This window comes from Salmo salar, chromosome ssa14 (assembly GCF_905237065.1).
Source record: "Salmo salar chromosome ssa14, Ssal_v3.1, whole genome shotgun sequence".
Classification (NCBI taxonomy): Eukaryota; Metazoa; Chordata; class Actinopteri; order Salmoniformes; family Salmonidae; genus Salmo; species Salmo salar.
Window position 1 is genome coordinate 66,456,406 of NC_059455.1, and position 27,291 is coordinate 66,483,696.

The window sequence follows — 27,291 nt, forward strand, 5'->3', positions numbered from 1 at the left end:
TAAAAAACAAAACAATTTGATTTATTGAATGAGTCATGCATTTAGTCTCAACCACGAATGAAAAGTGAAACAATCAGGAAGCTTAAGTGTTAGCATTTTGATACAATGTAAAGTGGACAAATTTCTTCCCCTGTACATTCTAAATGTCTTTAGTATCAAGGACAAAGGCACTCCATATCAACCATAGTTAATTACTGGAATAAATGCTTTGCTTGGTGTGGACCAATTCTGTCTAAAACCATGTCTCTTTCAGGAGGGCACACAGTTCAGAACTTAGAAGGCAAAAAACATTCATATAGAGCAGACATCACTTTCTATTTGAAACAAGTGATCTATACAATACATTTCTATCAGGAGCAGTCTGAACATTGTTCTGCACTGAATATACCCCTTGGATGGACAAGCATGTATCTGGTATGGACACTGGACAAGGACAAAAATTCTGCTTCTCAATGGGGAGACATCAAAATCAAAGGTTTGACTGACAGCACCCACTCCAGCAAAGATGAAATGCACTTTATAGTTCTATATCATCTTACAGAATAAGGTTAGGGTTGGAATTAATGAAGGAAAAAGCAATGAAGTAGTAGTGTTTAGAGAAGAGTAAGCAGGAGTGTTAAACTTCTGATAAAAGCACTTCCTGGGTACATGACCTGCACTCCCTTGTCCCAACTGTTGCATTGATAAAAGTTGTACGTCAAGGCATCGGTTCTCTCACAGGAATGACTGCATGAGAGAAAAGTTGTCACTTTTGCTACACACAAAAGCCCCCCCCCCCACCAACGACTCAGCTTTCAGACATGAGCAGGTAATAGAAGTTATAGGCTATCCAAGCATGTAGCTCTTGAAACCGCTCTCTTCAATACACGTTTGTGTTTGAGACAGCGCAAAAAAAAAAAACGGTTTAGTAGAGTAAAATAAAAACATTCACATAAACAAAGTTGACTTGTGATAGCGAGCTCATACTGTTCAAAACAAGGAGAAATAAAACAGACCAACGGACAGGAATGACAAATCACTCCCATTATTTACATAATCTGCTCAAGGACAACTCTCGCTCTAGATTAGCCCGAATTATTCACAGGAATGCACCTGAGAGCCAACCAGAGAGGAAAGTGTTGAGCATTCTTTAAATATGCAACCTCAGTTAACAAAACATACAATAATAATGCGTTAATAATCACATTTCGTTAGAAATTAAAGACTAACATTAGTGGAACGTCAATGTTGAGTTTTTGCATAAATTTAACCACAGGTAGCCATTTTGGTTCAACATAACTCAAGTGCATGAGGCTCATCACTACGCTAGCGTTCCTTCAAGTATGGTGGTTTAAAGAGTGAAACAAGCAAAGCAAAGTTCTACATGACGCATGTTGGTATGACACAGTCGGCATATTAAAATGGTAAAACATTCTGCCCTTTCCTGATAGTCTGTGTTGCTTGGTGCTTATCAGTAAGGACAAGAGTCCCTGGAGAACTGAGATGATAAAGAACTTTCTATTTCATGGCATTTCTATCTATAACACTAAATGCATTACAGATGTGTTCTACTGAACGAGCCCCAGCTGTCCAAAACCCAGATTGAAATGAAACTAGACCTGTTATCAAGGATGGGAACAAAAACACTTACAACCAGCAGCTTTGCTGCATATGCTTGGACCCCTAATAAGAGATGAGTTGGTCCTAGTTCACAATTTTCCAGTTCGAGTTTAAACATTGTTCAAAACGTATCAAAACCTTGGATTAAGGAGTTGTTTTCCTGACAGATAACACTCATACACCAATGGTCTTTATAGTCCTTTTTTCCCCCTCTACAGACTGGCTCATTCTTGATAACCATAGGAATTTTCAGAGAACAAAGAAAATGACCATTAGAAAACCTCCGCAAATGATATGTCTTGTGCTTTCTTTGTCGTTACACAGTGGCTTCTCAAAGTCCATCTTGCTCTCTAAGAACAAAAATAAGTAAATATATTCAATATGTACTGCTTTGTGACGCTCTTGCACAATTGATCCACAGTTATTTGTCTTTCATCCATTCTGATAAAAGTCTTCTTGGCTCCTCTGAATATAGACCACTCCCTCTCCAGTGTTGCCCCTCCCCCTTTTCAATTAAGTACCTCCTCCGATATTGATACTTAATCCTTTTCGAGTGTGTGATTTGAACTGTGCTTTATGCCTCGTTTTAGAACAGTCAATGCGGTAAAAGTCCTATGGATAGGAGGTCAAGAGGGAGAGGAAGTGCGAACTCCCCCTCCACAAGGCCAAAACAAGGAGGGGGAAAACAGAGGTCCGTCTAAGACAAAGAAAATACAGAGTTCACAAACAGGAACTTGTTGCACTTGTCTATACAAGAGTCCATTTCCCTAAATGTGCTGCTATGGCAAGCACACATGGGTGAGTCCATATGCACAGGTTTGCCACCATCTTTATATGCATGTTTGCTTGCTCGCCCATGTGGTTGTCCCATGTGGTAGTCCCATGTGGTAGAGTTTGGTGTGGAACCATTCACATGATGCCGTTGGTGAAGTACTGGAAGCCGTCATAAAGTTTGGTGGTGATGGAGCGCATGGAGCCATCCACCATCTGCTCCACCAGCACCTGTAGCTGCTCCTCCGTCAGGCTCATGTGGAAACGCTCCTTCAGGTAGCGGATGGTGCTGGAGCCATGGAAGCAGGGCAGGTGAGAGCCTGGTGGGGGAGGAGAGAGGGGAGACCCAGGGAGAGGGAGTCAGAGGAGTTGCAATACCAAGACCACAGAGAAAGATCGTGTTTGTGGAAAACCACCACAACATACTGATCATGCTAATACACGGTTTTAGCCAACGGTACCTTGCTGCATGATCTCCACTATTTGGACCACCTTCTCCATGTGTTTGCGAGCAGCGATCAGGCCCTGGAGCATCAGCACCTTGTAGTAGTTGAACATGTCTCCATCCAGGCCTCCCATCACCTGAGAGAGAACCACAGACAAGAGGTTAGTCTTTACACATACAAAACCAACAGGTTATGCAGGCTACTGCAGCTAACCAGCAAACTCATTGTCACTAATAGCGTCTGAACACTAACAAAATGTATTTACGCAGATTGTTAGGGAGCTAGTTGTATGATCAATTCCACAGTGTTTTCCGGTTTACACTTTTATATGACAATGCAAATTTGCATGCAGTAGGATTTATTTGACTCACATCCACAAATTCGCTGGTGAGCTTAAAAGCGGAGGTTTCAAAGCCCAGGTTCCTGGGCGAGCTGGACAGGATGAAGCCAAAGTCAATGTGGATTATGTGGCCCTCAGAGTCCAGGAGGATGTTTCCATTGTGTCTGGAGAAAGAAAGGAGATAAGAGAAGGGATAGGGGGACTGAGTAAACAGTTTAGGAATTACAGGAGAGGGTGGGATGTGGTAGTTGAGATCAGACCACAAAAACAGTTTACACAGGCAGCCCAATTCTGACCTTATGCCTAATTATTGGAAAAAGATCAGAATTGTGCAGCCTGTGTAAACGCAGCCAAACAGGCTCAAAGACAAAGGAAGAGGGGAAATGGAACATGCGAGTAATAGAAGTAGTGAAACTGAAGAGGGGTGAGAAGGGAGGGCTGCCCACCTGTCTTTAACCTGCAGCAGGTAGCAGATGAGACTGTAGCCGGCGCAGCTCTCCACAAAGTTGCGCTGGGCGGTGAGGAAGGCCTCGTTGGTGTAGCTGCCATGCTCCTGCAGGAAGTAGTCCAGCAGAGACAGCTGGCTCTGCTTCCTCACCTGGAGCAGAGAAAAGCATTTTGCATAAAATAGCAACAGAGACAGCATTCCATTAGAATTAGCAACTGACACAAAATTCCAGTGCGTGATCAAACCGTTACTAATATTACCAAAATCTTTCATCCCAAGAGGTACAGGACTACAAAGCTAAACAACTCGGCTTGAAGTTATTGTTAGGCAACTTTGTCATGAGATCAAGCTCCCAATTGGGTCCATTTAATTCTCTCTGCTCACCTGGTGCAGAGACACAGCGTTCAGCACAGGCTCAATCATCCCGCTGTCTGATGACATCACCAGGATCTTATATGGCTTGATCCACAGGGGGACGCGCTCCTGCTCCCAGATGGACTGGAGAGGAAAGGGGAGAAGTGGAGCGAATTAGTGAGTGAACGCTAATAACACTACCACAGAGGATTTCTGTGGAATGGGACTCTACTGTGGAGAGTCAAGTACCTGTAGCTGACTGAGCACCTGGAAGGCCAGTAGCTCTTGCCTCAGATCGTCCCCACACTTCACAATGACCGACAGCAGCCGCCAGTTTGGCAGGTGACCGTAAGGGGAGCCCTCCCTTATCCGCCTGAGGGATGGAGAGAGCGGAAGGAAATAGTAAGGACACAGCAAATGACTTGACAATGTGTTGTTCTTCGCGGAACTACGGGAGGCGCACAATTGGCACAGTGTTGTCCAGGGTAGGCCGTCATTGTAAATAAGAATGTTTTAAATGACTTGCCTAGTTAAATAAAGGTTAAATAAAAAATAAATACAAATAAGTGGGATAGACATGCATCCTCAGTGGGGGATTGTGTATGCCCACCAATTTTCTGTATCTTCTAGTAATTCTATTTCTATGTACCAATCACCCACCTGACTTTCTCCTTCCAGGGCTCCTTGAGCGCCACAGCAGACGGGTCCTCCGGATCTTTCCGGAACGTTGTGGGGGTGTGGGCCAGGTTCTCTGACAGACGTCGCCTAAGACAAAAGAAACATGTGGTTGTAAAACCACTATCCAGACAATAGCGATGGACCCAAAACGTGAAACTATAACAAGAACCTCTTAAAGAGAAACAAGCTAGCAGAGCAATTCTGGCTGACAGTGACCCTATACCTGATGTCGCCGGCGGCGATGAAGACAGGCTCCTTACTCTCCGTGCTGGTGATGCTGTCCACAGAGAACTGGGAGATGTTGTCACTGCTACTGGTGTGGCCTTCTGGGAGCTGGAACCATAGAATGACCCCAGGGTTAAAGTACATTCAAATCTGATTCACTCCCTCCTTCCCTTACAGCCTAGTCATCAAAATGTTACTTGAAGAAGTCACATTGTGCCACACGGTACCTCCACTTCCAGCTCGCCAATGTCATCCACGGCCCAAGCCTCGTCGTCGTTGTCGTAGTTGGGCACGGTGGAGAAGCTGCCGGCGCGCTGCTCGGCTGTGATGCCAATGCACTCCGGGAGGAGGTTGTCCGCAGAGCGGGCACTGCGGATGCGCGTCTCTGGGATGCGCAGGGGAATGCCGGATGTCTCGAACCTCTCGCACTCCAGCACCTCCACGTAGATGATGTATGGGGCCTGAGAGGAAGGGGAGAATGAAGAGGTCATACTTAGGGACTGGAGTTCTAGACCTATTTTTCTAAGACACATTTAAGCAGGAAGTTCCATTGACAAAGAGCATTGGGGCCCACTCCATTTAAACGCAACGCTCCTCAGGAAATGAATAATAACAAAACTAACGTGTCAAACTACTAGGCCTTCTGGTCACCTTGTTTTTGGAGCCTGTAGTGTGTGTGTGTGTGTGTGTGTGTGTACCTCCTTATACATATATATTACAACAAGTCGCCTCACCTTGTCTTTGGAGTTGAGCACCACGGCCTGTGTGTGGGGCATGCGCACCACGTGGTGGTCGAAGGCTGCAGTGGGCAGCCAGACGCGGGCGGGCAGCTTGTGGTTGAGCTGTGACAGCTCTGAGATGAGCTGCCAGGTCTTCTGCTCCTTGGTGGGCAGTGTGGCCAGCTGCTTTCCGATGCTTATCAGAGACTTGATGAACTCCCTCTGCGGCGTCAGGCGCAAAGGCTACAGAGAGGAGGAGAGAGGCAAGGAGGAGAGTTAGAATCTAGATCAAGACCGATGTCTTTTTGTGTTCTGAAGAAATTTACAAGGAGTTACAGCAAATAACAAGTGGCACAACTTTCAGGTCCTTCCTTGAATGACTACAAAAAATATAAAAAGGCTGAGAAAGGAAGATGGGTATGATGGGAATTGAATGGAGGATGTTTTAGGAGCGGAATCAGAAGAGAACCAAGGGAGGTATAAGACTAAGAATGCATGGACACAGGGAGAAGGAAGCAAATAAATAAAATTCTATGTCAACCCATTGCAGTACCACAATAGTTAAAATTATGGAGTTGAGCGACACCCAGATACCTTGGGCCTTGGAGATGTTTAGTCACAACTTATGGTGTTTTGCTACTTTATTCAACCGGAGCCATGGAGACAGAAGCTGTAGGCTGTTAGTGAGTGGAGAACGTTCAGTGAGTGTGTGTGAACATGTGAGTAAGACACGGGAGGCTCGGGGCACCATGAGCCTGGAGGCACAGGAGGTAGAGACCGCAACCACTTAACTTCTTGCTAGTTATTTATCCTCCCATCCGATTACACAGTACCTGTCTTGACTGCATCAAACCGAGAGAAGCAAGCTAACTAGGCTAATTGAGGCTAGCCATAAAGTTAAATGCGCTTTTCACCATCCTACGGTTAGCCTACATATAACTCCACTCAGATTATAGCATAAATAGCAGCATACCTGTTGGCTTTTGATCATTGTAACCCTTCTCTCATTTCCCTTTTAATTCCATCTTCCATTGATTAGATCTCCCCCTCTACAAATCATCAAGATACAGAGCTGCATCATGCAGCCTGTTTTGATTTTTAGGCCTATAAACTTAAATGTCTTATCACAACTAAATCATGGATTTTATTGTGATGGCTATATAAAATAGATTTGACTTTTTAAAATCTAGATGTTCCAAAGGCACACTAAACATGTTTATGTTAAAAAGGTCAATTACCGTGAGACCGGCAGTCATTTGCATGACTATTACCGCCTGACAATTTCATGACCAGCACAGCCCTAGTTAGGCATATTCACAAGCACCGATTTTCCAGGATGAGGAACCCGTATTTCATAGGATTTCCTTGGTCTTTTTGTGTTCACAGGCAAACCACGCAGCTTCCTTTGCGTTCTATTTTTGTAGTCAAATGTCAAAATGCCTTTCCTGTGAAGATGTGTATTTTTCTGGATCATGACCAAACGTCAGACTGCCTGTACATTATTTCCAGTGGACAGGACGTTCTGTTGAGGAAGGGTCCCCGAGTATACCTGGGACCTGATTTCCCTATTCAAACCAATCAACTGTTCTAGACAGAAAAATAACAAAACTGATTCTGGACCAGTGCTTAACGAGGCAAAATCATTTGTTTTCCAAACAAATAAAGTGGCTGGGTAATACTTCCCAAAATGTAATTCCTAGATTTGAAAAGGTTGAGTGGATACCTGCTCTATCATAGAGTCGAGATTAGGCCTGGCTCACAGTCAGCGTTCCAATTCATCCCAAAGGTGTTCGATGGGGTTGAGGTCAGGGCTCTGTGCAGGCCAGTCAAATTCTTCCACACCGATCGACAATTTCTGTATGGACCTCGCTTTGTGCATGGGAGCATTGACATGATGAAACAGGAAAGGGCCTTCCCCAAACTGTTGCCACAAAGTTGGAAGCACAAAATCATCAAGAATGTCATTGTATCCTGTAGCGTTAAGATTTCCCTTCACCGAAACTAAGGGGCCTAGCCTGAATCATGAAAAACAGCCCCAGATCATTATTCCACCTCCACCAAACTTTACAGTTGGCACTATGCATTGTTGCAGGTAGTGTTCACCTGGCATCCGCCAAACCCAGATTCGTCCGTCGGACTGCCAGATGGGGCGGCAGGTAGCCTAGTGGTTAGAGCGTTGGGCCAGTAAACGAAAGGTTGCTGGATCAAATCCCCGAGCTGACAGGGTAAAAATCTGTGGTTCTGCCCCTGAACAAGGCAGTTAACCCGCTGTTCTCCAGTAGGCCGTCATTGTAAATCATTTGTTCTTAACCTTGCCTAGTTAAATAAAAAAAAGGTGACGTGTAATTCATCACTCCAGTGAACGCGTTTCCAATGGCGATGAGCTTTACACCACTCCAGCCGACGCTTGGCATCGCACATGGTGATCTTAGGCTTGTTTGCGGTTGCTCTGCCATGGAAACCCATTTTATGAAGCTCCCAACAAACAGTTATTGTGCTGACATTGCTTCCAGAGACAGTTTAGAATTCGGTAGTGAGTGCTGCAGGAGAGGACATACGATTTCTACGCGCTACGCACTTCAGCACCCACCACGCCTGTTCTGTGAGCTTGTGGCGCAGCCGTTGTTGCTCCTAGATGTCGTTACTTCACAATAACAGCACTTACAGTTGACCAGGGGCAGCTCAAGCAGGGCAGAAATTTGACCAACTGACTTGTTGGAAAGGTGGCCTCCTATGACAGTGCCAAGCTGAAAGTCGCTGAGCTCAGTAAGGCCATTCTAATGCCAATGTTTGTCTACGGAGATTGCATGGCTGTGTGCCCGATTATACTTTTGGTGCTTAAATGACACAAAAATAGGTTGAGCTACTTGTGTCACCCTCTTGTGATGTATTTCAGGAGTCTAGCCAAAATGAGCGATTAGCTGCGCCCCCAATAGACATGTAACCAAAGTACACGTTGCTGATGACAACTACCTTGGGGATAGAGTCGACAGGGAGACAGAGCCGGAGGCTTGGGTTACCTGCAGAACACAACAAGGTGTGGCAGAAGTACATTGTCTGTGCATGTACGTCAGCAGTAGAGCAGACGTCCTTTGCACCTGTAGTCCTGATTGCACCTGATTGTTAAACACAGGGCAACGTGTTACAAAAAGGTATTCTAAGGGTGGAGCTAATATGGTGACAACACATAGGCTAGTACAGAGGAGCTGTCTGATAAGGAAGTCAGTCTAAAGACTTACAACTGATTTCACAGCAGTCAAATCAATGTTAAGCATTTGCCTTCCACCGAATGTCTTGATGTCCAAGTCAATAACGCAGGGCTCGACATTAATGCCTGTTCCGAACGGATACGTAAAAACATCTATATAAACACACACAAAACCAGTCAAAAGTTTTAGAACACCTACTCATTCAAGGGTTTTTATTTTTACCATTTCCTACATTGTAGAATAATAGTGAAGACAAAACTATGAAATAACACATATGGAATCATGTAGTAACCAACAAAAAAAATAGCCACCCTTTGCACTGATGACGGCTTTGCACACTCTTGCCATTCTCTCAACCAGCTTCATGCGGAAGTCACCTGTAATGCATATCAATTAACAGGGGTGCCTCGTTAAAAGGAATTTATTTTCTTCTTAATGTGTTTGAGACAATCAGTTGTGTTGTGACAAGGTAGGGGTGGTACACAGAAGATAGCCCTATTTGGTAAAATACCAAGTCCATATTATGGCAAGAACAGCTCAAATAAGCAAAGAGAAACGAGTCCATCATTATTGTAAGACATGAAGATCAGTCAATACAGATCAAGAACTTTGAAAGTTTCTTAAACTGCAGTCACAAAAATCATCAAGCGCTATAATGAACCTGGCTCTCATGAGGACCGCACAGGAAAGGAAGATCCAGAGTTCCCTCTGTTGCAGAGGATAAGTTCATTCGATTTACCAGCCTAAGACATTGCAGCCCAAATAAATGCTTCGCAGAGTTCAAGTAAGAGACACATTAACAGTTCAGAGGAGACTGCGTGAATCAAGCCTTCATGGTAAAATTGCTGCAAAGAAACCACTACTAAAAGGACAGCAATAAGAAGAAGAGACTTGCTTGGGCCAAGAAACACGAGCAATGGACATTAGACCGGTGGAAATTTGTACTATGGTCTAGAGTCCAAATTTTAGATTTTTGGTTCCAAACGCTGTGTCTTTGTGAGACGCGGTGTGGGTGAACGGATGATCTCCGCATGTGTATTTCCACCGTGAAGCATGGGGGTGGTGGTGTGATGGTGCTTTGCTGGTGACACTGATTTATTTCGAATTTAAGGCACACTTAACCAGCATGGCTACCATAGCATTCTGCAGCAATACGCCATCCCATCTGGTTTGGGCTTAGTGGGACTATCATTTGGTTTTCAACAGGACAATGACACAACACACCTCCGGGCTGTGTAAGGGCTATTTTACCAATAAGGAGAGTGATGAGTGCTGCATCAGATGACCTGGCCTCCACAATCCCCCAACCAAATTGAGATGGTTTGGGACGAGTCAGACTGCAGAGTGAAGGAAAAGCAGCCAACAAGCGCTTACATATGTGGGAACTCCTTCAAGACTGTTGGAAAAGCATTTCAGGTGGAGCTGGTTGAGAGAATGCCAATAGTGTGCAAAGCTGTCATCAAGGCAAAGGGTGGCTATTTGAAGAATTTCAAATATAAGATGCATTTTGATTTGTTTAACACTTTTTTGGTTACTACATGATTCCATATGTGTTATTTCATAGTTGATGTCTTCACTATTATTCTACAATGTAGAAAATAGTAAATATAAAGAAAAACCCTGGAATGAGTAGGCGTTCTAAAACTTTTGGCCGGTAGTGTATGTTTACATTGCATCCCACTCTGGGGAAAAAGGGAGCCATCTGAATCCACCAGTGCCCCAGCCCAGCGGCTGTTGCCAAGACAACACGAGGGGGCAGGAAGAGGGAAGTAGTGAGGCAGAGAAGGCATGCTGGGCACTGACAGCTGAGCCCAGACTGTAAACAAAAGGGCCGTTATGCAACACCCAACCTGCACTGCGGGGGCGGTCCCACTCACATTACAGTGCGGCTCAAAATGGTGGACATATTTCACAGCATTCTTCTTCCTCTTCACTGTGATTGGTGCCTCTTGGTTTTTCCTCACTGTTGCAATCCAGCCAGAGGCCAAGTACAAAGATCAAAACAAAGTTAGTCAGTCTTAGGCAAATAACCAGGACTAACAAGATGGCGAGTGAAGCCTTAGAAATAAGGACTATCAGTACAGTATTTATCAAAGCAAAATGGACTGCTTGCCATCCAACTAGTGATCACTAGTTTCTAAACAGGCGCAACAAGCGAGACTTCCCATAACGCTTGTGAAGCAGACTCTGCAGACCAGACCGGGGGTTTGGCAAGTCAATGGGAGAAGTGACAAATCTATTCTTCATTGTTATTTTTTTTTAAATCCAAAACATAGATTCGAGCCGAGCTTAAGAGGCAGAAACTGTAATTACTACAACCTCGAAAGTGACACGTTTTTATTTCCAACAAAACCAACTTTATATCAAAGGAGTGCCTTTGATTTGACAGCTTGCACGACCGTTAGACCCGATGATGTGTTTCTGCACAGGACCTTTGCTAGCTAACGTTGCCATGACATCACCTACTAGCGTAATTGGGTATTTCTATTGGAGAAGCAGTTTCCTACCCATCTTTGCTAATAAATCCTAAAGAGCAAAGTCAATAAAATGAAGCGCCCTTGAACTCCTTCGGGCTGTTGGTTGCGTTCTGTGGATTGTTATTGTGCCCTACAGGATTCTTCACAGCACCGACACAGATTAAACCGGGATCACTGGCCACAACATCGGCAGGGAGGTTTGATGCAGGCAGAAGTGGGGAAGGGAGGAAAGGAAAAGAGAGAGGGAGAGTGAAAGAGGATATTAGCTGAGAGAGGGATGGGTAGAGGATATTAAAAAGGATGACAAAAACAGGCACAAATAAACAGAATGAAGAGAGGTGGGAGGGGAAACATTGGTAGTAGTGAGATAATGCATAACACAGCAAGATGTCTTGGAGTCCACTTGCCCAGAAAGTCTATAATTATATATTTTTTAAAGGCGTGTAACTGTGAGGACAGTACAATATATCAAGGAGGGGAGAGGGACCATCTCTCTGCTCTGGTTCAGGACATTGCCCCATCTAAAACTACCCCATTTTATTTCTCATAAAATACCTGATCCACTAATGAGAGAGAGGGGACTGGCAGAAGGCTGCAAGCCAGAGAAACAGTGAGACTGAGAGAAAGGCCAGACAAGGGGAAGCACAAACTCTCCAACATTCTTTCCCTGTGCACTCAAAGCAATCATAAGGAAACTACAGTCTGAACGTGTCTCTCTTCCAACCAAGAGGCATGGCTTTCACACGATTTACCACAAGGACTATATCACTCGTCAACACTGACAAATCCTGCCCCAACACACAAACATGCTCACAAAAGCGTCTACTAAACAATCCAATGTCTGCAATGATAGAAAGTGACCCATTTTTTCACCATCTCTCCATTCGAGAGGGACCCACCCTCAACCTCACTCTGACACCAGCTGCAGAGCAATCTGGCTGAGAAGCCCAGCCAAAATGGAGAGGGAGGAGACTGCACGCCCAAAACAATAGGGAGGGAACTCTGGAGATGTGGGACAGATGCTACCTAACCCCTACCCCTTTATTAGTTAGACTGAGGGTAGTCTGGCTAGACCATAGAAAGAGCTGGAATAGAGCTCCTCAAGGTCCAACACTTGTAATCCCGGGCTCCCAAAGAATGTTCAATTCTGACAGAACAGTTTTGCCACAAGTATTATAATTGTGAGACATGGAAGATGCCGCACCTGCGAATAATAAAAGTATTGCTGGCACACCACAATCCAGAATGGTTGAACCAAGTTTCCCACAGTGTTATGTAGGACAACTATTTACTACTGACACAGATGGAGAAAAACTTGGGATTCAGGGTAGGGGCTCAGATTCCTCAACTAAAATCCACACAGGGTTTACTGTGCTTCATCATACATAGGGACTATAAAAAGAGAACATGTATGCAACAGGCCTACTATTAAAATACATGATTAAAAACAAAAACATACAAAGACATTCTATACTCCACAACTCTGACACCACTCTCCCGTCCCTCTTTTAGCATGACAAAATATGTTAAGGCACTCACCTCATCGTAGCCGCTTTCCACCTTGGGGTTGCTGGCTGTTCTCTTGAGGCTAGTCCCCAGGCTCGTGCAATGTGTGGCGTCCGACTTGGACCGCTGGTGTGTCCGCTTGGAAGGCGAGAGGTAGGCATCGGCGGGGTTGATTTGGCTGTCGTGGGCCAGGGATGGCTCCATGGTGTGCCGCTGGTGGTGGTGAATGCGGGCACCGACCCACAGCCCAGGCCTGGCATCCGCAGCACCCACACCTTTAGAAGCTGCATGGGGCTTTAGTTCGTCTGAGAGGATTAGCTTGCGCAGCTTGGTGCCGCGCGAGTGGCGCTGGGTAGAGATGTGCATGTCGGAGGAGTAGGCGCCGAGTAGCCATGCCGTCTGCAGAGAGAAGGCAATGCTCTGGCGGCAGCGGTGCACCACGTAGGGCCGGATGGCGTCGCCCATATCCTCGTCCATGTGGACGTACATGTTGAGCAGCTGGGGCAGGTGGAAGTCCACATCTTCGTCCGAGAAGCTAAAGAGGCGGTTGCCAATGTAGGCCTGGACACCAGGCTCTTTGGACTTGTACAGGTAGGACATGGCCATGGAGACGTCGAAGAGCTTAGATTCAAAGAGCCGCAAAAGCAAGGACTGCTTGGCTGCCGCAGAGGACTGGTCGCCATTCTGTTGTTGCGACGGAGGGCATGTCTGCGTAATTTGTCGGGGAGGGTCACACTTTTCTTCTTCCTCTTCTTTAATCGAACCTGTGTCACAAGGCTGTTGTGACGGAGGGCATTTCTGCATTATTTGTTGAGGAGAATAATGTCGTTCTTCCTCTTTAGTCGAACCCGTGTTGCAAGGCTCCATGTATACGGTCCCTTTGGGCAGCTGCCATTGCGGGCTGCAATTTTGCAACAACTCCGGTTCTTCCTCAACCTTCAGGAGTTTGACCTTCTGCAGGACCTCCTGGCAAGCCTTTAAGGCCACTTCAGGATTGATGACCAGGTCCAGCACCACAGCGTCCTCAGATATGATATCCAAAGGAGGGCTGCAGCCCCGCATGCCATCGCTGTCGCTGCTGCTGCAGCCACTGGGGCTGGAGCTTCTGGGACTGGAAGACGACTGGTGTTGGTTGAGGCAGTCCGAGGAGCAGTCTGAGCAGGAGAACGAGGAAGAAGAGGATCCAGGTGAGGAAGGGCAGGAAAATGTGGAGGTGGAGGACAGCGAGGGGCTGAGGTAAAGTGCCTCGATCTGGGCAGGGGAGAGAGACACTTCCATGTCAGCCATGGCAGCAGTCAAATCTGGAAGAAGGAGAGATGAGTCAGTGAACCAAGAGAGCAGTGTACAGACAGGGGAGAAAGAAATGACATCACATAGATTTGTTAAGTTATGCTTTGGGCTTGCTCTTGAAGTCATACATACATCATTTTATAATTTTACTGAACGAGTCAGTTTTTCGCCATTTGAAAAATTTTCATTATCTGGAATATAAGATGCGTGCCTTTCTCCATGACCAAGTATACTGAACACATTTTTTTTTTTAAATGCAACATGTAAAGTGTTGGTCTCTTGTGTCACGAGCTGAAACAAAAGATCCCAGAAATGTTTAATACGCACAAAAGCTTATTTCTCTCACATTTTTACATTCCTGTTAGTGAGCGTTTCTCCTATGACAAAATAATCCAGCCACCTAACAGGCGTGGCATATCAAGAAGCTGATTAACAGCACAATTATTACACAGGTGCACCTTTTACTGGGGACAATAGGCCACCAAAAGAATTTGCAATTTTGTCACACAATGCCACAGATGTCTCAAGTTGAGGGAGCATGCAATTGGATATTCCGTCAGTCAGCATGCCACCAGAGCTGTTGCCAGATAATTTAATGTTCCTTTCTCTACCTTAAGCCACCTCCAACATAGTTTGAGAATTTGGCAGTATGTCCAACCGGCCTCACAACCGCAGACCACGTGTAACCATGCCAGCCCAGGACCTCCACATCTGGTTTCTTCACCTGCAGGATTGTCTGAGACCAGCCACCCAGACAGGTGATGAACCCGTGGGTTTGCACAACCAAAGAATTTCTGCACCAACTGTCAGAAACCATATCAGGGAAGCTCATCTGCATACTCGTGGTCCTCACCAGGGTCTTGACCTGACTGCAATTTGTCATCATAACCGACTTCAGTGGGCAAACGCTCCCCTTCGACAGCCACTGGCACGGTGGAGAAGTGCGCTCTTCACGGATGAATCCCGGTTTCAAATGTTGTTTTTATAATTTAACTTCTTTGGGATCTGGGGGCAGTATTGAGTAGCTTGGATGAACAAGGTGCCCAGAGTAAACTGCCTGCTACTCAGGCCCAAAAGCTAGAATATGCATATTATTAGTAGATTTGGATAGAAAACACTCTGAAGTCTCTAAAACTGTTTGAATGTCTGAGTACAACAGAACTCATATGGTAGGCAAAAACCTGAGAAAAATCCAACCAGGAAGTGGGAAATCTGAGGTTTGTAGTTTTTCAAGTGATTGCCTATCCAATATAGAGTGTCTGTGGGGTCATATTGCACTTCCTAAGGTTTCCACTAGATGTCAGTCTTTAGAACGTTGTTTCAGGCTTCTACTGTGAATGGGGAGAGAATAAGAGCTATTTGAACCAGGTGTCTGGAAAAATGCCATGAGCTCAGTCACGCCACGGCCATGAAAGCGAGCGGAGTTCCTTTTCATTTCTGAAGATAAAGGAATTGTCTGGTTGGAATATTACTGAAGATTTATGATAAAAACATCCTAAAGATTGATTCTATACATCGTTTGACATGTTTCTACAAACTGTAATGCAACTTTGACTTTTTGTCTGGACTTATGCGCCTTCTGCATTTGGAATAGTGAACTGAACGCGCGAACAAAAAAGGAGGTATGTGGACATAAATATGGACTTTATCGAAACAAAACAAACATTTATTGTGGAAATGGGATTCCTGGGAGTGCATTCCGATGAAGATCAAAGGTAAGTGAATATTTCTAATGCCATTTCTGACTTTTGTTGACTCCACAACATGGCAGGTATCTGTATGGCTTGTTTTGGTGTCTGAGCGCTGTACTCAGATTATCGCATGGTGTGCTTTTGCCGTAAAGCTTTTTTGAAATCTGACACAGCGGTTGCATTACGGAGAAGTGTATCTTTAATTCTATGTAAAACACTTGTATCTTATATCAACGTTTATGATGAGTATTTCTGTAAATTGATGTGGCTCCCTGCAAAATCACTGGATGTTTTAGAGGCAAAACATTACTGAACATAACGCGCCATTGTAAACTGAGATTTTTGGATATAAATATGAACTTTATCGAACAAAACATGCATGTATTGTGTAACATGAAGTCCTATGAGTGCCATCTGATGAAGATCAAAGGTTAGTGATCCATTTTCCAGCCAAAGAGAGGAGTCACAAAAAGCAGAAATAGAGAAAATGACTTTTTTTGTGACTAGGTGCTGACCTAACATAATCATATGGTATGCTTTCGCCGTAAAGCCTTTTTGAAATCAGACACTGTGGCTGGATTAACAAGAAGTTATGCTTTAAAATTGTGTATAATACTTGTATGTTTGAGGAATTTTAATTATGAGATTTCTGTTGTTTTGAATTTGGCGCTCTGCAATTTCACTGGCTGTTGTCGAGGTGGGACTCTAGCCCACATATCCCAGAGAGGTTTTAACTAGGCAAGTCAGTTAAGAACAAATTCTTATTTACAATGACGGCCTACCCCGGCCAAACCTGGACAATGCTGGGCCAACTGTGCGCCACCCTATGTGACTCCCAATCACGGCTGGATGTGATACAGCCTGGATTTGAACCAGGTACTGTAGTGACACCTCTTGCACTGAGATGCAGTGCCTTAGACCGCTGCGCCACTCTGGAGCTTCTCAGACGAACTGTACCAGGCAGATGGCAAACAGTGTGTATGGCGTTGTGTTGGCAAGCGGTTTGCTGGATGGTGGCGGTGGGGTTATGGTATGGGCAGGCATAAGCTACGGACAACGAACACAACTGCATTTTGAAAATTGATGGCAATTTGAATGCACAGAGATACCGTGATGTGATCCTGAAGCCCGTTGTTGTGCCATTCATCCGCCGCCATCACCTCATGTTTCAGCATGATAATGCACAGCCCCATGTTGCATGGATCAGTACACAATTCCTGGAAGCTGAAAATGTCACAGTTCTTCCATGGCCTAAATACTCAGACATGTCACCCATTGCATGCTTTGGATGCTCTGGATCAACTTGTACAACAGTGTTCCAGTTCCCGCCAATATCCAGCAACTTTAGACAGCCATTGAAGAGAAGTGGGACAACATTCCACAGGCCACAATCAAAACCCTGATCAACTATGCGAATGAGATGTTGCGCTGCATGAGGCAAATGGTGGTCACACCAGATACTGACTGGTTTTCTGATCCACTCCCCGTACCTTTTTTAAGGTATCTGTGACCAACAGATGCATATCTGTATTCCCAGTCATGTGACATCCATAGATCAGGGCCTAATGAATTTATGTGTAACTCAGTAAAATCTTTGAAATTCTTGCATGTTGCATTTATATTTTTGTTCAGTGTATTAACAAATCTAGTTCAGAACATTTACCAAAATCAATTCACAAAGCATGCAGTCCATATCAGCATAAGATCTACTGGGTCACAAGGTCAGCCTTCCAGACATCTGATCACACTCATGCTATAACCAAGTCCAAAGCCATGACAAACAGTACTCTACGCAGCTGCACTCCCAAGGTTTCCCAGAGTGGGTCTGAGCCAATTAATTAAAAGCCTCGCAGATGTGCTTGAGGCCCTTTCCAATTCCCGGGCGAATGGAAAGGATTAGAGCGTTACGCAACCAGGCAGATTCACCGCATTTATTGAAGGGGAGAGGATGGTACTTATGTGACAGTGTCCATGACAGCATTTCCATTCAAAACGTCTGGGAAAGTAAGCTCAAGATTTCACATCCATTGTGTGTCCATCATTCATAAATAGAAATGTCAGGCCAACAAAATACTAGTAATTTTCAGCAAACAGGGAGATGGGCACTTTTCATAAAATCTCTGCTAAAACTAGGGTTTTGCCTTAAAATACTATTATCTAGTATTTAATTGGAATTCAAGGGGGGGGCTAAACGATGGAGGTTAAAACCAGGCCTTTTTGGATGGATTTCAGTAATGAGAATTTGGGGTGAAATGTACAAAATTCTGGCAGAAATGTATTCAAAATAAGACACTGTGCCATAAACTAGGAATCAGTCTTCAAAATTATAGTGGTTTGTTGCAAATACATCATGGTATTCTAACAGAACTTGCTACTGCCATTGTTAAAACTGGTTTCATGAGAATCACCCGCACGCGTGTCCTTCAACAGGTTTCAGCATGCCGTCAGCTACAGGGCTGGAAACTGTGTGTACATGTGTGCAATAGTCCCCTATTTATACCACAGGTCTGACCAACAACAGTGCAACAGATGAAAAATCACTGCTTTTATCTGTACCTTCAAAGTTTGACACTTATAACCTATGACTTCCACGTCATCCCAACCGCCGGAGTAGACCTCCGATTGGATTCAAAGTTTGATCAACTATAGACTCTGGGCAAATACTGAAGCATGTTTAACTTATTAGAATGGGAATAGAGCCTACTGTCAAAGTATTTTGAGTCGTGTACGGCCCGGGTCCCTTTTAGAACGCATGTCACGTGACTTAGCGAGCTCTTTCCGGTGAACAATCCTCCTTGAAAGCATGTAGCCCTAACTACATATCATTTGTCTCTCTATATAAAAAAGGCAGTTGCTGAAGACCTAGGCCTACCAATAAAAAACAGCATATGGCTCAGGTTTACTTACACCCATTTTAAAAAAAAGAATTGCATATACACTGTAGCTCTTAAAGGTTTAATTGGGTTGTAGACCTATTAAGATTGAGCATACGTAGCCTTGCTCTCTCAGTTACAGTTTACTTTGTAAGACAGCCTGATCCTCTCAGTCACCAGATCTAATTACACTACATGACCAAAATGATGTGGACACCAGCTCGTCGACCATCTCATTCCAAAATCATGGGCATTAATATGGAGTTGGTCCCCCCTTTGCTGCTATAACAGCTTCCACACTTCTGGGAAAACGTTCCACTACATGTTGGAACATTGGAAGCAAGTCCCTGCAGCATTCAGCCACAGGAGCATTGTATGGACCCCGCTTTGTATACAGGGGCATTGTCATACTGAAACAAGAAAGGGCCTTCCCCAAACTGTTGCCACAAAGTTGGAAGTACAGAATTGTCTAGAATGTCATTGTATGCTGTAGCATTAAGCTATCACTTCACTGGAACTAAGGAGCCTAGCCTGAATCATGAAAAACAGACCCAGACCATTATTCCTCCTCCACCAGACTTTACAGTTGGCACTATGCAGTCGGGGAGGTAGCGTTCTCCTGGCATCCGCCAAACCCAGATTCGTCCTTCCGACTGCCAGATGGTGACGTGTAATTCATCACTCCAGAGAACACGTTTCCACTACTCCAGAGTCCAATGGCAGTGACCTTTACACCACACCAGCCATCGCTTGGCATTGCATAGTGTGATCTTAGGCTTGTGTGTGCCTGCTCGGCCATGGAAACCCATTTTATGAAGCTCCCAACGACCAGTTCTTGTGCTGACGTTGCTTCCAGAGGCAGTTTGAAACTCGATAGTGAGTGTTGCAACCGAGGACAGACAATTTTTATGCACTACGCGCTTCGGCACTCAGTGGTCCCGTTCTGTGAGCTTATGTGGCCTATAACTTTGCGGCTGAGCCGTTGTTGCTCCTAGACGTTTCCATGTCACAATAACAGCACTTACAGTTAACCACGGTAGCTCTAGCAGGGCAGATATTTGACAATCTGACTTGTTGGAAAGGTGGCATCCTATGACAGTGCCACGTTGAATGTCACAGAGCTCTTCAGTAAGGCCATTCTATTGCAAATGTTTGTCTATGGAGATTGCATGGCTGTGTACATCTGTCAGCAACGGGTGTGGATGAAATAGCCAAATCTACTCATTTGAAGGGGGGGGGGGGTCCACACACACACACAATGTTGTGTAGAGGTTGTTCTCTCCAGCGATGTCTGTCCAAAGGTCCCGTCCCTGTGCTTTCAGAGAATCAGAGTGCACTGATACACAACAGCTAAGCTGAACAGTTTGTGGCATACACATTGCCATTCCAGCCTCAACTTTGAGAGAGCACAAGTAATCTACTTCCCTCTCAATGCCTGTGTTTTAACATTCAGCCTACATGTTAAGCACAGACCACAATACAATATTCTGACACTCATTTCAGGCCCCAAGAACACATTGTGATATTAGGCTAAGCCTGTTCTTATTACTACAGCTTTAGAGTCAAAGGTATAGGCTAGGCCAAGCCTAATTCATTCAGCCAACGAATGTTGTTTTAGAAGCTGATCTGAGATTAGCACACAATGGAGATTGACTTCCCATGCCTATAGGCCTAGAGTATCAATTAACAGTGACACGTGCCCAAAGCTCTGATTTGGTACTGATAAGATTACACATTGAACTCCAATGACATTCCCACAAATGTTACTACAGCACAGAAAGCTCTTCATTTTTTATTGCTCAGAGATATGGATAGACCTACCTAATATTTATTCAGATAAATGTTTAGCCGACTTTACAAGCTGTAAACCTAGGACACGACTCATTCTTGTGGGATGTGCTTGATGTTCCGATTTCATGAGTGATATGCCAGTTGACACCATCAGAAATTCTTTGTGGAATTTCAGGAAGTAAATATTTACAGCAATTAAAAATTTTAAAAAATGGTTAAATAAAAGTGCACTTCGACAAGTGAAGGCCATGCGAGGCTCTGTGGCTGTAATGGTTGCACACTCGGCCAACTGTATAACACAGCACAGATGAGACACGGTCACGATTAAAACAAACACTATGAAATAACGGAGCCCGTGCCGGCACCTCCAGGCAGGGGATGGGACGATGGCTTCCAGATGTGGGGTTTGGAGGATGTAAGAGTGGGCGTCTGCCTCCTTTCTTCCTCCACACAGCTGCTGCACTCTGCAGGAAATTGGTCTGCTGCGCCACAGAGCAAGTCAAATACAGTACAGGCAAGAGAGCATCCAACAAGAAGAGAGCGTCAACAAGAAGAGAGCGTCAACAAGTGTGTGTGTGAGCATGTCATAGTTAGAGGCAGTGAGAAAGTTATTTACCAGACCAAAGGTTTGAGGCAGATTTGCACTTAATAATTATGAGGACTCATGCTGGCACCTCCGTTTCTCATTTAAGGAAAATATTACAACTACCAACTGGGCTGGAGATATTTGCAGGTAAATGTAGGCCAAACCATGGCAGTAGACCACTTGGCCTTCAAGTCTATCTAATGTGGCCCCTTAATGTGTTATGCACAAATAGTCACTATGTGCCAGCCTGAATGGCCTTTATTGTGGTTGGGTGGTAAAGGCTGGAGTGAAATGCAGGGTGTTCACTGTTACCAATCTCACTCCAAACACAAACGACATCTGACCTAGTTGGACTGACCAACCAGCGATGTAGCAGGAGGAGCCCATCTGCTGTCCTTCCCTCCTGAATGCCAACCCTCCGTTATCGGGAATCTACAGTTGTACACTGGCTGAAGACAGAATTTCATCACCCCTTAAAACAGCATGTAAAAACTTGCTGGAAAACGACCATTCCACTGACCCCGTAACATACAAAAGCTTGTATGTATAAGCAGAACATTTTCACTGCCACAAATTAAGGCATTTAGAGAAGGTGAAAATGAGTGTGACAGGTGGTCCTGTGTAGCTCAGTTGGTAGAGCATGGTGCTTGCAATGTCAGGATTGTGGGTTCGATTCCCGCGGGGGACCAGTATGAAAACGTATGCACTCCCTACTGTAAGTTGCTATGGATAAGAGGGTCTGCTAAAATGTAGGAGAAACAGAATTTCAGCCTGTATTTACCATCTTTAATTTGTTTTCATGTTTCATTTATATAGTGTGGATACTGGACAGTCAAAATAACAGGAAGGGCAGTCAGTGGGGTGGAATATCAAGCGCACAAAGCCCTACATCTCTCATGTGCCTGTTAATTATTTAATGAGGTAGTGGCACACTGGCACACCCAGGCAGAAAACACTGATTGGGGTCTCGCTTGCTCTCTGAAACTGTGACCAGCAGGATCAGTTGCACACTTCAGTCTTTCCATCAGAGCACAGATGGTAAAGTTCCTCTGCTATAGCAGGGGAGTGAGTAATCTGGCACCGGTTCAAATCATGATCTCTCACACATTATGACTTCACCAAGAACATCCCCTGGCTATTAGAAGACCTACATTGAATAAACTGAATGATATTACATGCCGTTTTAGAGTGGTAATGTGTGGTTGTGTCGTCAATAAATCAACAAAAACCCTCCAACACATCTCCAGTAGGCAGCTTGTCCATATCGGTCTAGCCTGGTAAGATCTGATTCAAGAGAAGTGAGCAACCGAACAGGAAGAGAACTGGCTGGCTTATTCTTTTAAATGACTCTTCCATGTCCATATTAAGGACCGGTAGACAGCACTTCCTTATACTTACTGTCCTTTTTTGTATTTCCAGTGTGTTTTTGTTCTATTACATTGTTATTGATTACTGCATTGTTGGGTTTAGCATTTACAAGAAAGGTATTTCACTGTACTTGTGCATGTGACATTAAAACTTGTGCTCTTGAAATTCAGTGTTCGGTTGAACACAGATGGGCAGGTATACAATACCTGTACTAAATGTCACACTGTCACCAGGCTAATACAAGTAATGTTTGCAGTGAACTTGGTCTCTCTTGTCTGGATAAAACACAATCCTGATGGTACACCATTTTGGTTTTTCTTTTAGGGGACATGGGTTGGTATCAGAGTGAGTTGAGTGGTCGGAAATCACGTTCATCGCTCATGGAATAGTGCTTACACACCGTTCCAGCGTTCCACCACTCCGCTAAAAAAAACGTTCCTAGCGCAAATGGAGAAAAAATAACTTCCGCTCCATTCATAAAAAAAGGGGGAAAAAAATAATAATCACAATTTAACCAACACCCATCTAGTTGTGTGACTACCTGGACATACCATTTGGTTTTGAAATATGATTTGAATGAAAATTATTTTAATAAATATGAAAGGGTGAATGTAAGAAGCAGTCATTTCAAATAGGCTACATGTCGTATTAAAAAGCATATAAACACTAAATAGGTCAGGAGCCAGACGAAGCCTAAGAAGGAACGAAAATGAATTATTATTTAGGCTATTTTCTTCAAGGCTATAGCCTACAAAGAAATACATTGTGAAGCATTTGCGAGTGCGACACTAGACTGGTAGGGCCATTTAGTTGTATTAAATCCTTATTAGTATATAAAATGTACATATGCTGTGACTTCGAATGAAATACAAATTAAATGAAAAATGCCTTATTAGGTTCAGTCTACAGCGTCTTTGCATTAATTTTTTAGAAACACAAGTTAGGCCAGGCTCATGCGATGGTGTCTGGAGAGCAGGCCAGCAGCGGAGAAAATATCCTGTCCACATTCTTGCCAGGTAGGCAGAGAAAGAGCTATTCATACACGTTTTGTTTAGGCAAAATAACCCAATCAAAACAGAAAGCGGGAATATGCCATGGCTATTGGGCCAAAATAAAGTATGGCCTGCCTATTGTATAGGTAATAGAACAAAACTGAAGTAAACTTTTAAGCGATCGGATTTTTGGTTTATAAATACTTTGCTACAATGACACAGTTAGTTATCTACCCACCTAGTTCCTTTATTTTAGTATGTGCAAGTAGCAAGTACACCATCATGCTTTCGGGATATGTGCATTTTCTGATCCCACAATGATTGTTCCGTTGTGAACACTACATCACTGCTCTCCATCTTGGTCCTCATCTTTGTAAGTCACCTTGATTTTGGACCTGTGTGTTTTTATCAGTTTCTTTATGAAAATATTTAGTGAACTCCATGACGAGTAGCAAAAGCAAGGGGCTATAGCAGTATACAATCAGACTACAAATGCATGCTGGCCGGACATGCCCTGAAGTGAGCGCTACTTGGAACGGGCGAGAGCGTCGCTCCAGGCTTTGGAAATCTCGCCCAGCGCGCCAGTCAAAATGGGGCACGCTCCGTTCACATACTCTGGTTGGTATTGCAAATGCTTGGTGCACTGGAAGATAAACCACCTGAAAGTGAATCAGTTTGCTTGGGCATGACCAAGGGAACAAAGTGCATTCTCTATTCTTCAGTTACTAACGACCAGGCAAATAATCAATTTACCCAACTAGGAGGAATGATGACATCTCCATGAAACTGATAGAGGGGTCAATTCTCGAGCGTTAATGATGGACAGTGGTGTGACGTCTCGTCCTGGGCAAAGTGTCAAGAGGCACGTGCAGTTCAAAATAGCACTAAGGTAACCATCCGGCATGTTACACTCCTAAACCGGCATTATATCGTTTAATTACATAGACGATAACTGACTTTATTGCTTAACCAGTTAGCTATTGGCTATAGCCAGAGAGGAATAAGCGAAACCAATCAACTATAATATATACACTATGGAGATTTAACTTAGGCAAGATTCTAGTTTAGTAGCCATCAAGGCGTGCCACAACGCCATCGTCGTTACAGTCACAGCAGCTCAGTAGCTAACGTTACCTTTCAAACCATCAAAAACCACCACACCGGAGAATGACTAGCGTCCTAGCTCTATTCAATGCCCCGTCTCCGTCGTAAATACATTGTTTAGCTGAATGTTCACAGAAGGCCAGTTCAACAATCTCACATTATCCTGTTTTTCTGGCACTAACGTTAGCTGGCTGCGTGAGAGAGCCAGGCTAGCCGCCCCCATAGCCCAGCACTTCTGCTAACTAGCTACCACTTCAATATCCGGAATGCTATAAATATTAGGCTAGATTCTTCGAAATCACGGGCTTCAATCTCCCGTCGTAAAAAAAGACAGATCCATTATTATTGGTAAACTCAAAAAGAGCGCATAAAGGCTGGCTTCTCTGACTGATTTGCTCGCTAACGTTACTGCGTCGCCCAGGAAGAGAAAACATTCATTAATAAACAGACCAGCTGGAGCAACAAATACTAGTTGTTGAACACTAACGTTAGGTAAGTAAATTAATTAAATACATTAAAAAAAAACGTACCTTCTTGACAAACAATGTCGATTTTAGGGTCTCAATCAACCCATTTGATTTGTAATTCCATTTGGAACGACTCTACCTCCCCAGCTCGAATCTCATTCTGATGCTGCGCAAATTCCGAAAGAAATGCCTTCCTCCAGCTGTCGGATCCGCCTCAAAATATTTAAAACAACTGTTGACGCCAGCGTTATCACATCAACGGGCAGTGAATCTGAGCGATCACATCAACGGGCAGTGAATCTGAGCGTTATCACATCAACGGGCAGTGAATCTGAGCGTTATCGCATCAACGGGCAGTGAATCTGAGCGTTATCGCATCAACGGGCAGTGAATCTGAGCGTTATCGCATCAACGGGCAGTGAATCTGAGCGTTATCGCATCAACGGGCAGTGAATCTGAGCTTTATCACATCAATGGGCAGTGAATCTGAGCGTTATCGCATCAATGGGCAGTGAATCTGAGCGTTATCACATCAATGGGCAGTGAATCTGAGCGATCACATCAACGGGCAGTGAATCTGAGCGTTATCACATCAACGGGCAGTGAATTTGAGCGTTATCACATCAACGGGCAGTGAATCTGAGCGTTATCACATCAACGGGCAGTGAATCTGAGCGTTATCACATCAACGGGCAGTGAATCTGAGCGTTATCACATCAACGGGCAGTGAATCTGAGCGTTATCACATCAACGGGCAGTGAATCTGAGCGTTATCGCATCAACGGGCAGTGAATCTGAGCGTTATCGCATCAACGGGCAGTGAATCTGAGCGTTATCGCATCAACGGGCAGTGAATCTGAGCTCTGAGCGTTATCGCATCAATGGGCAGTGAATCTGAGCGTTATCACATCAATGGGCAGTGAATCTGAGCGATCACATCAACGGGCAGTGAATCTGAGCGTTATCACATCAACGGGCAGTGAATCTGATACGAATCTGAGCGTTATCACATCAACGGGCAGTGAATCTGAGCGTTATCGCATCAACGGGCAGTGAATCTGAGCGTTATCGCATCAACGGGAAGTGAATCTGAGCGTTATCACATCAACGGGCAGTGAATCTGAGCGTTATCACAGCAACTGGCAGTGAATCTGAGCGATCACATCACGGGGCAGTGAATCTGAGTGAACACATCAACGGGCAGTGAATCTGAGCGTTATCGCATCAACGGCAGTGAATCACAGCGTTATCACATCAACGGGCAGTGAATCTGAGCGTTATCACATCAACGGGCAGTGAATCTGAGCGTTATCGCATCAACGGGCAGTGAATCTGAGCGTTATCACATCAACGGGCAGTGAATCTGAGCGAACACATCAACGGGCAGTGAATCTGAGCGATCACATCAACGGGCAGTGAATCTGAGCGTTATCACATCAACGGGCAGTGAATCTGAGCGTTATCGCATCAACGGGCAGTGAATCTGAGCGTTATCACATCAACGGGCAGTGAATCTGAGCGTTATCACAGCAACGGGAAGTGAATCTGAGCGTTATCACAGCAACGGGAAGTGAATCTGAGCGTTATCACAGCAACGGGCAGTGAATCTGAGCGTTATCACATCAACGGGCAGTGAATCTGAGCGTTATCACAGCAACGGGCAGTGAATCTGAGCGAACACAGCAACGGGCAGTGAATCTGAGCGAACACAGCAACGGGCAGTGAATCTGAGCGATCACATCAACGGGCAGTGAATCTGAGCGATCACATCAACGGGCAGTGAATCTGAGCGATCACATCAACGGGCAGTGAATCTGAGCGATCACATCAACGGGCAGTGAATCTGAGCGTTATCACATCAACGGGCAGTGAATCTGAGCGTTATCACATCAACGGGCAGTGAATCTGAGCGTTATCACAGCAACGGGCAGTGAATCTGAGCGTTATCACATCAACGGGCAGTGAATTTGAGCGTTATCACATCAACGGGCAGTGAATCTGAGCGTTATCACATCAACGGGCAGTGAATCTGAGCGTTATCACATCAACGGGCAGTGAATCTGAGCGTTATCACATCAACGGGCAGTGAATCTGAGCGTTATCACATCAACGGGCAGTGAATCTGAGCGTTATCACATCAACGGGCAGTGAATCTGAGCGTTATCACATCAACGGGCAGTGAATCTGAGCGTTATCACATCACCGGGCAGTGAATCTGAGCGAACACATCAACGGGCAGTGAATCTGAGCGAACACATCCCCTGGCATGAAGCCAACGTATGATGCGTCAATGGTCCTATCTTTTCAGTACCAAAGTCATACATACATAAACCCAAATTATGGTTTATGGTCTCTAC

At 44.7% G+C, this 27,291-nt stretch overlaps 1 protein-coding gene and 1 long non-coding RNA gene across 2 annotated transcripts in view; one reads left to right on the plus strand and one right to left on the minus strand.

The window, feature by feature from the left end:
* On the minus strand, window positions 1-25,267 carry LOC106569902 (phosphatidylinositol 4-kinase beta). Its single transcript, XM_014141620.2, has 12 exons — window positions 24,998-25,267; window positions 12,806-14,073; window positions 5,596-5,823; window positions 5,089-5,322; window positions 4,860-4,969; window positions 4,619-4,723; window positions 4,208-4,331; window positions 3,989-4,102; window positions 3,603-3,754; window positions 3,188-3,320; window positions 2,832-2,952; window positions 1-2,690 (listed from the first exon to the last, which is right to left on the minus strand). The coding sequence occupies exons 2-12, from the start codon at window positions 14,057-14,059 to the stop codon at window positions 2,509-2,511; spliced, it is 2,757 nt and encodes a 918-aa protein (XP_013997095.2). The 5' UTR covers window positions 14,060-14,073; window positions 24,998-25,267; the 3' UTR covers window positions 1-2,508.
* The window catches only part of LOC123726762 (uncharacterized), a 5,453-nt gene continuing 1,830 nt past the window's right edge, over window positions 23,669-27,291 (plus strand). Inside the window, exon 1 of the long non-coding RNA XR_006758899.1 lies at window positions 23,669-24,252. This is a non-coding gene — a long non-coding RNA (uncharacterized lncRNA). The remainder of the gene's footprint in view (window positions 24,253-27,291) is intronic.

Excerpts from the sequence above, each read along its gene's own strand:
- LOC106569902 (XM_014141620.2), bottom strand. The coding sequence starts at position 14,059 with ATGGCTGACATGGAAGTGTCTCTCTCCCCTGCCCAGATCGAGGCACTT. Across the intron at positions 5,824-12,805 it reads TGGAAAGCGGCTACGATGAG|CCTTTGCGCCTGACGCCGCA; the intron begins GTGAGTGCCTTA and ends TCCTCTCTGTAG. Across the intron at positions 3,321-3,602 it reads CTGCTGCAGGTTAAAGACAG|ACACAATGGAAACATCCTCC; the intron begins GTGGGCAGCCCT and ends TTCTTTCTCCAG.